Source organism: Caretta caretta, chromosome 24 (genome assembly GCF_965140235.1).
Source record: "Caretta caretta isolate rCarCar2 chromosome 24, rCarCar1.hap1, whole genome shotgun sequence".
Classification (NCBI taxonomy): Eukaryota; Metazoa; Chordata; order Testudines; family Cheloniidae; genus Caretta; species Caretta caretta.
This window is the reverse complement of record NC_134229.1, coordinates 10992997-11007380: the sequence shown is the minus strand read 5'-3', so window position 1 is coordinate 11007380 and position 14384 is coordinate 10992997. Positions and strand designations below refer to the sequence as shown.

The 14384-nt window shown below is 49.1% G+C and overlaps 1 protein-coding gene and 1 long non-coding RNA gene across 2 annotated transcripts in view; one reads left to right on the top strand and one right to left on the bottom strand.

The window, feature by feature from the left end:
- LOC142070024 (uncharacterized) overlaps positions 1-14384 on the top strand; it is a 20932-nt gene extending 6548 nt beyond the window's left edge. The window contains exons 2-3 of the long non-coding RNA XR_012665994.1: positions 11591-12956; positions 13765-14384. This is a non-coding gene — a long non-coding RNA (uncharacterized LOC142070024). The remainder of the gene's footprint in view (positions 1-11590; positions 12957-13764) is intronic.
- Positions 3645-5615, bottom strand: LOC142069977 (uncharacterized). The gene is made up of 2 exons (XM_075122838.1): positions 4792-5615; positions 3645-4203 (listed from the first exon to the last, which is right to left on the bottom strand). The coding sequence occupies exons 1-2, from the start codon at positions 5372-5374 to the stop codon at positions 3662-3664; spliced, it is 1125 nt and encodes a 374-aa protein (XP_074978939.1). The 5' UTR covers positions 5375-5615; the 3' UTR covers positions 3645-3661.

Here is a 14384-nt window from a genome sequence, read left to right as displayed (position 1 = left end):
ATCAAGAAGTTTGGTGGCATTTGGATGTCTAACATAGTGAATGCCAGTGAAAATGAAAAGGAGTACTTGTGGCACCTTAGAGACTAACCAATTTATTTGAGCATGAGCTTTCGTGAGCTACAGCTCACTTCATCAGATGCATACCGTGGAAACTGCAGCAGACTTTATATATACACAGAGAATATGAAACAATACCTCCTCCCACCCCACTGTCCTGCTGGTAATAGCTTATCTAAAGTGATCAACAGGTGGGCCATTTCCAGCACAAATCCAGGTTTTCTCACCCTCCACCCCCCCACACAAATTCACTCTCCTGCTGGTGCTAGCCCATCCAAAGTGACAACTCTTTACATAATCAAGTCGGGCTATTTCCTGCATAAATCCAGGTTGAGAAAACCTGGATTTATGCAGGAAATAACCGGACTTGATTATGTAAAGAGTTGTCACTTTGGATGGGCTAGCACCAGCAGGAGAGTGAATTTGTGTGGGGGGGTGGAGGGTGAGAAAACCTGGATTTGTGCTGGAAATGGCCCACCTGTTGATCACTTTAGATAAGCTATTACCAGCAGGACAGTGGGGTGGGAGGAGGTATTGTTTCATATTCTCTGTGTATATATAAAGTCTGCTGCAGTTTCCACGGTATGCATCTGATGAAGTGAGCTGTAGCTCACGAAAGCTCATGCTCAAATAAATTGGTTAGTCTCTAAGGTGCCACAAGTACTCCTTTTCTTTTTGCGAATACAGACTAACACGGCTGTTCCTCTGAAACCAGTGAAAATGAAGTAGGGTTAGAGGCTAAAATAGGGAAAGAACAAGTTAAAAATTACTTAGGGTATGTCTACACTACGGAATAAGGTCGAATTTATAGAAGTCGTTTTTTTAGAAATCGGTTTTATATATTCGAGTGTGTGTGTCCCCACAGAAAATGCTCTAAGTGCATTAAGTGCATTAACTCGGCGGAGCGCTTCCACAGTACCGAGGCTAGAGTCGACTTCCGGAGCGTTGCACTGTGGGTAGCTATCCCACAGTTCCCGCAGTCTCCGCTGCCCATTGGAATTCTGGGTTGAGATCCCAATGCCTGATGGGGCTAAAACATTGTCGCGGGTGGTTCTGGGTACATATCGTCGGCCCCCGTTCCCTCCCTCCCTCCGTGAAAGCAAGGGCAGACAATCATTTCGCGCCTTTTTTCCTGAGTTACCTGTGCAGACGCCATACCACTGCAAGCATGGAGCCCGCTCAGGTAACCGTCACCCTATGTCTCCTGGGTGCTGGCAGACGCGGTACGGCTTTGCTGCACAGTAGCAGCAACCCATTGCCTTCTGGCAGCAGACGGTGCAATACGACTGGTAGTCGTCCTCGTCGTGTCCGAGGTGCTCCTGGCCACGTCGGCTGGGAGCGCCTGGGCAGACATGGGCGCAGGGACTAAATTTGGAGTGACTTGACCAGGTCATTCTCTTTAGTCCTGCAGTCAGTCCTATTGAACCGTCTTATGGTGAGTGGGCAGGCGATACAGACTGCTAGCAGTCGTACTGTACCATCTTCTGCCAGGCAGGCAAGAGATGAGGATTGCTAGCAGTCGTATTGTACCATCTTCTGCCAGGCAGGCAAGAGATGAAGATGGCTAGCAGTCGTACTGTACCATCTTCTGCCGAGCAGCCATGAGATGTGGATGGCATGCAGTCCTTCTGCACCGTCTGCTGCCAGCCAAAGATGTAAAAGATAGATGGAGTGGGTCAGAACAAGAAATAGACCAGATTTGTTTTGTACTCATTTGCCTCCTCCCCTGTCTAGGGGACTCATTCCTCTAGATCACACTGCAGTCACTCACAGAGAAGGTGCAGCGAGGTAAATCTAGCCATGTATCAATCAGAGGCCAGGCTAACCTCCTTGTTCCAATAAGAACGATAACTTAGGTGCACCATTTCTTATTGGAACCCTCCGTGCAGTCCTGCCTGAAATACTCCTTGATGTACAGGCACCCCCTTTGTTGATTTTAGCTCCCTGAAGCCAACCCTGTAAGCCGTGTCGTCAGTCGCCCCTCCCTCCGTCAGAGCAACGGCAGACAATCGTTCCGCGCCTTTTTTCTGTGTGGACGCCATACCAAGGCAAACATGGAGGCCGCTCAGCTCACTTTGGCAATTAGGAGCACATTAAACACCACACGCATTATCCAGCAGTATATGCAGCACCAGAACCTGGCAAAGCGATACCGGGCGAAGAGGCGACGTCAGCGCGGTCACGTGAGTGATCAGGACATGGACACAGATTTCTCTGAAAGCATGGGCCCTGCCAATGCATGCATCATGGTGCTAATGGGGCAGGTTCATGCTGTGGAATGCCGATTCTGGGCTCGGGAAACAAGCACAGACTGGTGGGACCGCATAGTGTTGCAGGTCTGGGACGATTCCCAGTGGCTGCGAAACTTTCGCATGCGTAAGGGCACTTTCATGGAACTTTGTGACTTGCTTTCCCCTGCCCTGAGGCGCATGAATACCAAGATGAGAGCAGCCCTCACAGTTGAGAAGCGAGTGGCGATAGCCCTGTGGAAGCTTGCAATGCCAGACAGCTACCGGTCAGTTGGGAATCAATTTGGAGTGGGCAAATCTACTGTGGGGGCTGCTGTGATGCAAGTAGCCCACGCAATCAAAGATCTGCTGATATCAAGGGTAGTGACCCTGGGAAATGTGCAGGTCATAGTGGATGGCTTTGCTGCAATGGGATTCCCTAACTGTGGTGGGGCTATAGATGGAACCCATATCCCTATCTTGGCACCGGAGCACCAAGCCGCCGAGTACATAAACCGCAAGGGGTACTTTTCGATAGTGCTGCAAGCTCTGGTGGATCACAAGGGACGTTTCACCAACATCAACGTGGGATGGCCGGGAAAGGTGCATGATGCTCGCATCTTCAGGAACTCTAGTCTGTTTCAAAAGCTGCAGGAAGGGACTTTATTCCCAGACCAGAAAATAACTTGGGGATGTTGAAATGCCTATATGTATCCTTGGGGACCCAGCCTACCCCTTAATGCCATGGCTCATGAAGCCGTACACAGGCAGCCTGGACAGTAGTCAGGAGCTGTTCAACTACAGGCTGAGCAAGTGCAGAATGGTGGTAGAATGTGCATTTGGACGTTTAAAGGCGCGCTGGCGCAGTTTACTGACTCGCTTAGACCTCAGCGAAACCAATATTCCCACTGTTATTACTGCTTGCTGTGTGCTCCACAATATCTGTGAGAGTAAGGGGGAGACGTTTATGGCGGGGTGGGAGGTTGAGGCAAATCGCCTGGCTGCTGGTTACGCGCAGCCAGACACCAGGGCGGTTAGAAGAGCACAGGAGGGCGCGGTACGCATCAGAGAAGCTTTGAAAACCAGTTTCATGACTGGCCAGGCTACGGTGTGAAAGTTCTGTTTGTTTCTCCTTGATGAAACCCCCTGCCCCTTGGTTCACTCTACTTCCCTGTAAGCTAACCACCCACCCCTCCTCCCTTCAATCACCGCTTGCAGAGGCAATAAAGTCATTGTTGCTTCACATTCATGCATTCTTTATTCATTCATCACACAAATAGGGGGATGACTACCAAGGTAGCCCAGGAGGGGTGGTGGAGGAGGGAAGGAAAATGCCACACAGCACTTTAAGCACAGCACTTTAAAAGTTTACAACTTTAAAATTTATTGAATGACAGCCTTCTTTTTTTTGGGCAATCCTCTGTGGTGGAGTGGCTGGTTGGCCGGAGGCCCCTCCACCGCGTTCTTGGGCGTCTGGGTGTGGAGGCTAAGGAACTTGGGGAGGAGGGCGGTTGGTTACAGAGGGGCTGTAGTGGCAGTCTGTGGTCCAGCTGCCTTTGCTGCAGCTCAACCATACACTGGAGCATACTGGTTTGGTCCTGCAGCAGCCTCAGCATTGAATCCTGCCTCCTCTCATCATGCTGCCGCCACATTTGAGCTTCAGCCCTGTCTTCAACCCGCCACTTACTCTCTTCAGCCCGCCACTTACTCTCTTCAGCCCGCCACCTCTCCTCCCAGTCATTTTGTGCTTTCCTGCACTCTGACATTATTTGCCTCCACGCATTCGTCTGTGCTCTGTCAGTGTGGGAGGACAGCATGAGCTCAGAGAACATTTCATCGCGAGTGCGTTTTTTTTTCTTTCTAAGCTTCACTAGCCTCTGGGAAGGAGAAGATCCTGTGATCATTGAAACACATGCAGCTGGTGGAGAAAAAAAAAGGGACAGCGGTATTTAAAAAGACACATTTTATAAAACAGTGGCTACACTCTTTCAGGGTAAACCTTGCTGTTAACATTACATACATAGCACATGTGCTTTCGTTACAAGGTCGCATTTTGCCTCCTCCCACCGCGTGACTACCCCCTCAACCTTCCCCCCTCCCTGTGGCTAACAGTGGGGAACATTTCTGTTTAGCCACAGGCAAACAGCCCAGCAGGAATGGGCTCCTCTGAGTGTCCCCTGAAGAAAAGCACTCTATTTCAACCAGGTGACCATGAATTATATCTCACTCTCCTGAGGATAACACAGAGAGATAAAGAACGGATGTTGTTTGAATGCCAGCAAACATACACTGCAATGCTTTGTTCTACAATGATTCCCGAGTACGTGTTACTGGCCTGGAGTGGTAAAGTGTCCTACCATGAAGGACGCAATAAGGCTGCCCTCCCCAGAAACCTTTTGCAAAGGCTTTAGGACTACATCTAGGAGAACCGCAAATGCCAGGGCAAAGTAATCCTTTCACATGCTTGCTTTTAAACCATGTATAGTATTTTAAAAGGTACACTCACCAGAGGTCCCTTCTCCGCCTGCTGGGTCCAGGAGGCAGCCTTGGGTGGGTTCGGGGGGTACTGGCTCCAGGTCTAGGGTGAGAAACAGTTCCTGGCTGTCGGGAAAACCGGTTTCTCCGCTTGCTTGCTGTGAGCTATCTACAACCTCCTCATCATCATCATCTTCTTCGTCCCCAAAACCTGCTTCCGTATTGCCTCCATCTCCATTGAAGGAGTCAAACAACACGGCGGGGGTAGTGGTGGCTGAACCCCCTAAAATGGCATGCAGCTCATCATAGAAGCGGCATGTTTGGGGCTCTGACCCAGAGCGGCTGTTCGCCTCTCTGGTTTTCTGGTAGGCTTGCCTCAGCTCCTTCAGTTTCATGCGGCACTGCTTCGGGTCCCTGTTATGGCCTCTGTCCTTCATGCCCTGGGAGATTTTCACAAAGGTTTTGGCATTTTGAAAACTGGAACGGAGTTCTGATAGCACGGATTCCTCTCCCCAAACAGCGATCAGATCCCGTACCTCCCGTTCGGTCCATGCTGGAGCTCTTTTGCGATTCTGGGACTCCATCATGGTCACCTGTGCTGATGAGCTCTGCATGGTCACCTGTAGCTTGCCACGCTGGCCAAACAGGAAATGAGATTCAAAAGTTCGCGGTTCTTTTCCTGTCTACCTGGCCAGTGCATCTGAGTTGAGAGTGCTGTCCAGAGCGGTCATAATGGAGCACTCTGGGATAGCTCCCGGAGGCCAATACCATCGAATTGTGTCCACAGTACCCCAAATTCGAGCCGGCAACGTCGATTTAAGCGCTAATCCACTTGTCAGGGGTGGAGTAAGGAAATCAATTTTAAGAACCCTTTAAGTCGAAATAAAGGGCTTCATTGTGTGGACGGGTGCAGGTTTACATCGATTTAACGCTGCTAAATTCAACCTAAAGTCCTAGTGTAGACCAGGGCTTAGACAAGTTAGATGTCTTCAAGTCACCAGGGCCTCATCCTAGAATACTCAAGGAGCTGACTGAGGAGATATCTGAGCCATTAGTGATTAGCTTTGAAAAGTCATGGAAGACGGGCGAGATTCCAGAAGACTGGACTAGGGCAAATATAGTGCCAATCTATAAAAAGGGAAATAAAGACAACCGGGGAGTGACAGACCAGTCGGTTTAAATTCTGTATCTGGAAAGATAATGGAGCATATAATAAAGCAATCAATTTGCAAACATCTAAGATAATAAGGTGATAAGTAACAGTCAGCATGGATTTGTCAAGAACAAATCATGCCAAACTGTTGCCGGCACAAAGCGCCCGAGGCAAGCAACAGCAAGGTTCGTTGCCCGGTATGCATCACCCAATAATCACAAAGGGGTGGAGAAGAAGAAAAGTTTATTTGAAGCTTCAATATGGTACAGGGAGATATTCACCTCAAATCCTGTACACAGCGCAGGAAGTTACACAGACTTTTATACATCCTTTCTTCAGCATACTTATCCAATAGCAAGCTGCCCTAAGTATCCATATAGCCAGCCAATTCAGATACCAGCTAGTTCCCTTTTTCTTTGTACCATCTGTTAAACCATATATATAAAGCTGCTTTGTTCAGCATTGTTTTACCATATCTGCCCTGCCTGGCCTTGTTTAGTTTCAGATAGTCTGACTTTGCAACATATTGTTGCAGATCCTCAGCATAACTGCTGCGAGTGCCTCCAGGCGGGGGGGCCGAGGTCACTTGGGCTTAGTGTGAGGGGGCTTCATCAACACTCGAGTTACCTAGTGGCCATGCCCAGTGTCCCCAACAAAACCAACCCGATAGCTTTCTTTGACAGCGTAACAAGACTAGTGGATAAGGGGGAAGTGGCAGACATGGTATGTCTTGACTTTAGTAAAGCTTTTGATATTGTCTCCGTGACCTTCTCATAAACAAACTAGGGAAATGCAACTTTGATGGAGCTACTATAAGGTGGGTGCATAATTGGTTGGAAAACCGTTCCCAGAGAATTATCAGTGGTTCACAGTCATGTTGGAAAGGCATAAAGAGTGGGGTCTAGCAGGGATCAGTTCTAGGTTTGGTTCTGTTCAATATCTTCATCAATGATTTAGTTAAAGGCATAGAGAGTACACTTATAAAGTTTGTGATGATTCAAAGCTGGGAGGGGTTGCAAGTACTTTGAATTATAATTCAAAATGATCTGGACAAACTGGAGAAATAGTCTGAAGTAAATACAAAAGGGGTACTTGTGGCACCTTAGAGACTAACCAATTTATTTGAGCATAAGCTTTCGTGAGCTATAGCTCACTTCATCGGATGCATACTGTACTTATACATACAGATCTTCTGTACTTTCCACAGTATGCATCCGATGAAGTGAGCTGGAGCTCACAAAAGCTTATGCTCAAATAAATTGGTTAGTCTCTAAGGTGCCACAAGTACTCCTTTTCTTTTTGCGAATACAGACTAACACGGCTGTTACTCTGAAACCTGAAGTAAATAGGATGAAATTCAATAAGTATAAATTCAAAGTACTCCATTTAGGAAGGAACAATCAGTTGCACACATACAAAATGGGAAATGACTGCCTAGGAAGGAGCAGTGTGGAAAGGGATCTGGGGGTCATAGTGTAACACTGTTGCCATAAAAAAAAAAAAAAAGCAAACATCATTCTGGGATGTATTAGCAGGAGTGTTGTAAGCAAGACACAAGAAGTAATTCTTCTCCTCTACTCCGCGCTGATTAGGCCTCAGCTGGAGTATTGTGTCCAGCTCTGGGTACCACATTTCAGGAAAGATGTGGACAAATTGGAGGAAGTCCGGAGATGAGGAACAAAAATGATTAAAGGTCTAGGAAACATGACCTATGAGGGAAGATTGAAAAAACTGGGTTTGTTTAGTCTGGAGAAGAGAAGGCTGAGAGGGGACATGATAACAGTTTTCAAGTACATAAAAGGTTGTTACAAGGAGGAGGGAGAAGAATTGTTTTTCTTAACCTCTGAGGATAGGACAAGAGGCAATGGTCTTAAATTGCAGCAAGGGAGGTTTAAGTTGAACTTTAGGAAAAACTTCCTGTCAGGGTGGTTAAGCACTGGATTACATTGCCTATGGATGTTGTGGAATCTCCATCATCGGAGATTTTTAAGAGCAGGTTAGACAAACACCTGTCAGGGATGGTCTAGATAATACTTAGTCCTGCCATGAGTGCAGGGGACAAAACTAGATGACCTCTTGAGGTCCCTTCCAGTCCTATGCTTCTATGATATGATTCTATGTAAGGTAAACAAAGTGGTTAAGCCAATCAAAAAAGCAAATTGACCAGAGGATGAGGCAGACAGCCTGGCATCTGCACCCCAGCAGGAGAGAGGAACTTTGTCTGGGTTTATTTTTCAAAGAATAAGGCCTGGTCTACGCTACAGAGTTAGGTTGATGCAAGGCAGCTTACGTCAACCTGTCAGTGTCTACACTAAAATGTCACTCCCGCTGATGTAACTTGCCCGCTATGCTGCCTTATTAACTTTGTTGACGTAGTTAGGTTGACGCAGTGTCAGTGTTGACACTGTGGTACTTATGTCAACTTTGTGGCCTTTAAGAGGTATCCAGCAATGCCCCACGCTGACTGCTCTGCTCACCATTTTGAATTCTGCTGCCCGTTGGCCAGGTATGCGGGGACACGCCCCTTTCCTTTTAAACCCCCATGAATTTTTGAAATTCCATTTCCTGTTCACTCAGTGTGGAGAGCTCACCCAGCAATTGCCAAGCTGACTATGCTGGCTCCACGCTGCAGGTGCGCTCCTGCCTGGCGTACACAGGAGGTGGTGGATCTCCTGGATCTGTGGGGAGAAGCGGCTGTGCAGGGACAGCTCCGATCCAGCCGTAGAAACATGGATATCCACAAGCAGATTGCTCGGGGCATTGCGGAGAAGGGCTACGAGAAGGACCTGCAGCAGTGCCGCATGAAGGCCAAGAAGCGATAGGCGCTGACTTCTGCTCGACACCCCCTGGCCCTGCCCTGACTCCACCCCTGCCCTGCTCCCTCCCGCCCTTGCTCCGCCCCCATTCTAACTCTTTCCCCAAATCCCCACCCCAGCCCTGCCTCTTCTCCACCTCCTCCCCTGAGCACGCCATGTTCCCACTTCAACCCAATCCCTCCTGGAGCTTGCTATGCTGCCAAACATCTGTTTGGCGGTGGCAAGCGCTGGGAGGTAGGTGGAGGAGCAGGGACGCGGTGCACTCGGGGAGGAGGAGGAGGTGAGGTGGGGCAGGGAAGGGAGCTTGGCTGCTGGTGGGTGCAGAGCACCCACTAATTTTTCCCCCTGGGTGCTCTAGCCCCGGAGCACCCATGGAGTCGGTGCCTATGCAAGGAGCTGCGGCAGGTGTACCAGAAGGCAAGGAAGGCAAATAGTTCTGGTGCGGAGCCGCAGATGTGCTGCTTTTACAAAGAGCTGGACGCCATTCTCGGCAGAGACACCACCACTACCAAGAGCCCTGTGGATACTTTGAAGATCTGGAGAGAACAGGTCCCCGGAGTGAACAGTGAGGAGGAGGTGTTGGGTGAGGAACATGAGGAGTATGGGGGACAGGTGACAGGGGGATCCAGGGGCACAGTGAGCCAGGACCTGTTATTGAGTCCAGAGCAGTTGAGCCAGTCCCTACAGTCCAGCACAGGTGAGCCTGATGCAGGGGAGAAACCTCAGGTAAGTATGCCATTTGCTTTGATATTGCAGGGACACATCTGTTCATTTACTGTTTTGTAATCATGCTAGAAGAGATAGTGAAATAACCAATGGAGGTAGAGTCACCATCTGCTTCTCATTCCCCTTCTCATTCTGGCAGAGAGGACCCTGGAGAACAGTTTGTTTGTGTGCACTGGGATGCCCCGTGAATCCTCCGTAGAGATCTTGGGCAAACTTTCATGGAGGTACTCTGCAATCCTCTGTCAAAGGTTTCTGGGGAGGGTTGCCTTGTTTGTTCCATCGCGGTAGGATACTTTTCTACACCACTCAGCAATTACTTCAGCAGGTACCATTGCAGCATGCAAGCTAACAGCATACGGACGTGGTCTGCAACCGGATTCATGCAGGAGCTGTTCCCTTACAGCATGTTACCCTCAGGAGTGAGATATCAGCTGAGATCACCACTGCATGTGGAAAATAGTGTCAATATTCAGTTCATTTGCCCTATACATATACATTCATGTGATGAAAGCTTGTAATATTCGACCTTGATGGTCATTATAAGATATGTATACAGACTGATTATGAATCTATGTATTCACATACGTAGAAATCTGTACGACAATTTCAAATATACCTGACAGCAACGAGGGGGTGCCTCCCAAGGCAGGTGTTTACACAACACCAGATACAAGTAAGGATCCATTATACAACCAGGAAAAGGCAGCAATGGCCCTGGACCATTAAAGTTAATGGAAAGACATTAAGACAACTGGAGACTGCCCCACTTTCAATATCTGTAGTGACCGAATCCCCTTTAAAATGGAAAGAGTTTGAAGCAAAGCATCCAGCACTTGAGGGACAGTGTGGAAGGTGGGAGCTGTCTGTGAACGCTGGGTCCTCCCTAGGGCAGTAGGTAAAATCTAATTTGAAAGTGAGGTTGTGTCTTTTTTGTTCACTTTCTGGGTAACTTGTACATGTCGCTTTCCCCTGCTCTTTTATCTTGGAATCTGGGATTTTTCTATACAATGAACCTTTTGTTTATTTTTACCCCAAGAAGGTCTCTGGGGTGCAAACTGTGTGGAGTTCGTTTGTCAAAATTAGCTCCTAACTGCGGGGCTGGCTTCACACCTTTGGGAGTGACGAACCAGAGGGGAACAGTGCACGTGTCTTCCCTTCTTCAGTGCTTAGCCAGACAGTCGGCCGTAGCTATCTTTGCCATTTGGTCCTTTCCTGCGCAACCACAATGGCTTGATGGCCTGAGAGTCCAACATCAGAACAGACATGATGAACCCATGTAATAGGGGGTCTGCCTCTACCCCTCGGTTGGTGGAATTTTATCACAGATGTTACAAGCCAGCTGGAGAACGGCGTTCACTGGAACGTCTTGTGGCATCCTTGCGACATGTCCGAAAAGCGTAAGATGCCACCTGTGGACACTGGCCCCAGTAATCTGTAGACCTGAGCGACCATAAACATCTGCATTACATATGAAGTCATTCCACTTTATGCCCAATATACTACTTTGACATTTTGTGTGGAAAGCCTCCAGCTTTGCCCAGTCTACGCTGCGTAGCATCCATGTTTTGCAGCCAGATAACAGTGTGGGAAGGATACAGCTCGAATAAAGCCTGAACTTGGTTGTCACACTAAGATTATGTTGATTCCATATTAGTTGTAAACAGCCCATGGCAGATGCTGCGATGCCAATCCGATGGAGAACCTCCATGTGAGAATTGGAGGAGCTGGTAAATATAGAACCCAGATAGCAAAAGCTGGAAACTGATTCAGTGGTTTCATTGTTCAAAGAGATTGGAGTCACAGGTAGACCTGGTCCTTGCAAAGTTACTATGTGACCGCGGTGTGTGTGTGTGTAGCCCAAGCCCTGCTGCCCCAAGTTGGGGGAGAGGCAGCCGTATCCCGAGTCCTGCCACCCCATGTGGTGGTGGAGCTCAGACTTCAGCGTCAGCCCTGGGTCCCAGCAAGTCTAATGCTGGCCCTGGTGACCTCATTAATATGAGGTCGTAACCCACTTTGGGGTCCCGACCCACAGTTTGAGAACTGCTATCTAGAGGCTAATAGAGTTATAAGAAATAGCTAGCATGCATTTGTCAAAAACAATCATACTAAACCAACCTAATTTCCTTCTTTGACAGGGTTCCTGGCCTAGTGAATGGGGAGAAGCAGCAGATGTGATAGATTTTAATTTTAGGAAGGCTTTCGACACAATCCCACATGACAGTCTCATAAACAAACTGGAAAAAGATGGTCCAGATGAAACTACTATAAACTGGGTGCACAACTGGTTGAAAGACCATACTTAAAGAGTAGTTATGAATGGTTCACTGTCAAACTGGGAGGACATATCGAATGGGGTCCCACGGAGGTCAGTCTTGGGTCCAGTACTATTTAATATTTTCATTAATGACTTCCTGGATAATGGAGTGGAGAGTATGCTTATAAAATTGGCAGATGACACCAATGTGGAAGGGCTTGCAAGCACTTTGGAGGACTGGATTAAAACTCAAAACACCCTGGACAAATTGGAGAACAGGGCAGAATTCAACAAGATGAAATTCAAAAAAGACAAGTGCCAAGTACTTCACTGAGGGCATGGCTACACTTGCGAGTTAGAGCGCATTAAAGCAGCCCAGTGCGCTCTAATTCACGACCCGTCCACACTGACAAGGCACGTAGAGCGCTCCTGGTACTCCACCTCGGTGAGTGGACTAACGTTTGATGTGCCCCCGCTGGAGCACAGCGGCACCAGTATGGATGCCCTGGTCTGTTAATGCGCTCTGATCGGCCTGTAGAAGTGTCCCACAATGCCTGTTCTAGCCACTCTGGTCATCAGTTTGAACCCTACTGCCCTGCCCTCAGGTGACCAACTGTCAGACCCGACCGTTAAATTCTCTGGGAATTTTTCAAAATCCCCTTCCTGTTTGCTCAGCCAGGCATGGAGTGCTCTCAGCAAATCTTTCCAGGTGACCATGCCTCCACGTGCCAGGCGAGCCCCAGTATGGAGCAATGGCAAGGTGCTGGACCTCATCAGTGTTTGAGGGGAGGAAGCTGTCCAGGCCCAGCTCCACTCTAGCCGGAGGAATTACAATACCTTCGGGCAGATATCAAGGGACATGATGGAAAGGGGCCGTGACTGGGATGCACTGCAGTGCAGGGTTAAAGTGAAGGAGCTGCGGAACGCCTACCACAAAGCCGCAAGGCAAACTGCTGCTCTGGTGCTGCCCCCACAACCTGCTGTTTCTACAAAGAGCTGGATGCGATACTTGGTGGCGACCCCACCTCCATGCCGAGTACTACCACGGACACTTCAGAGCCCAGTTCAACAAGGCAGGAGGAGGAGGAGGAGGAAGAGCAAAGCGTGAGTGAGGGTGCTGAGGTGGAGGAAGACACCCCGGAATCCCTAGACGCATGCAGCCAGGAGCTCTTTCTCAAGCCAGGAAGAAGGTAGCCAGTCGTGGCGGGCGATGCTTTGGGAAGGACAAACACCAGAGGAGGTTCCCGGTAAGCAGCTTTTATTTTGGGAAGGAAGTTATTTGGTGTGGGATCTTGGTGCGAGGAGGGTTAGGGCTGAATGCATGCCTAGATGTGGAATAGAGCATTGATGTGCTCTCTCACATTGCGGCAATCGGCCTCAGTGATCTCTTCAAAGGTCTCATCCAGAACTAGGGCAATGTGCTCAAGCAGGTTTCTCTGGAGAACCACTGTGGTCCTCGTCCCAGTCAGGCTAACTTGTCTGCGCCGCTGTGCTGTGAGGGGCGTGGGGACCATTGCTGCACAGAGGCAAGCTGCATATGGGCCAGGGCAGAAGCCGCATTGCAGTAGAAGACCCTCCCTTGCTTCCCAGGTCACTCTCAGCAGTGAGATATCTTCCAGGATGAACTCCTGTGGAAAATGTGGGGACAATGTTCAGTATAGGGGGCCCCTGCCACTGTTAGCTCTCCCCAAGGCACAGAAACCCAGAGGACAGTACAGCCATGAAACAATCAATCACGCTTGACCCTGTGCTTACTCACCATTTTGGTTTCAGAGTAACAGCCGTGTTAGTCTGTATTCGCAAAAAGAAAAGGAGTACTTGTGGCACCTTAGAGACTAACCAATTTATTTGAGCATGAGCTTTCGTGAGCTACAGCTCACTTCATCGGATGCAACACCATTTTGGGGCTCCCATGGGTTATGTGCACTTGCTTTGGGATGGGCAAATTATGCTTTTTTCTAGACTGTGCTTGCCCTCCTTAAGTACGGGGGAATCATTGCTCTGTCTGGTGTGAACAATGCTGCCTCTGTTAAGTGTTGCATTTTGCTTTTACAGATGTAACCTTGAGATCTCAGCCATCTGTGTTATCACCGGCCGAGAGGCTGCAAAGGCTCAGGAAGAGGCCACGTAGAAGCAAAGAAGACATGCTGAATGAAGTAATGCAGCAGTCACTTAACGAGAATCTAAAAGTGCAGGAGTGGAGGGAGAGTGAAAGGAGGATCTGCCAGCAGAATGCGGATCGCTGGCACAAAAGCGCGGAGCTCCGGCAGCAAAGCACGGAGCGGCTGCTAAGCATCATGGAGCACCAAGCGGACTCGATCCAGGCGCTCGTAGCCATGCAGGCGGAACACTACCATGCCCGCCCCCTCCCTGCAGCCCTTGTCCCTAAACTCTTTCCCTTGTGCCCCCATGTCACCTCCAACCCCCTTTCACCAACATCCAGGTTCTTATCGCCACCAGCGGCCTCCAACACCTGTAGTTTCACCACCCAGCCCTGAAAACTACGACTCTTACCTGCTGCACTCAACCCCCATCACCATGCAGTGCAGCCATCCTGAAGTGCAGCACTCATTGCACAGCACTCCAGCCAGGAAGGCTGAGTATGATAACAGGACCTACACAAATCTGTGATTGCACCATTCCCCACCCCACCCCCTTGCTCTTTCTGTTTCCCA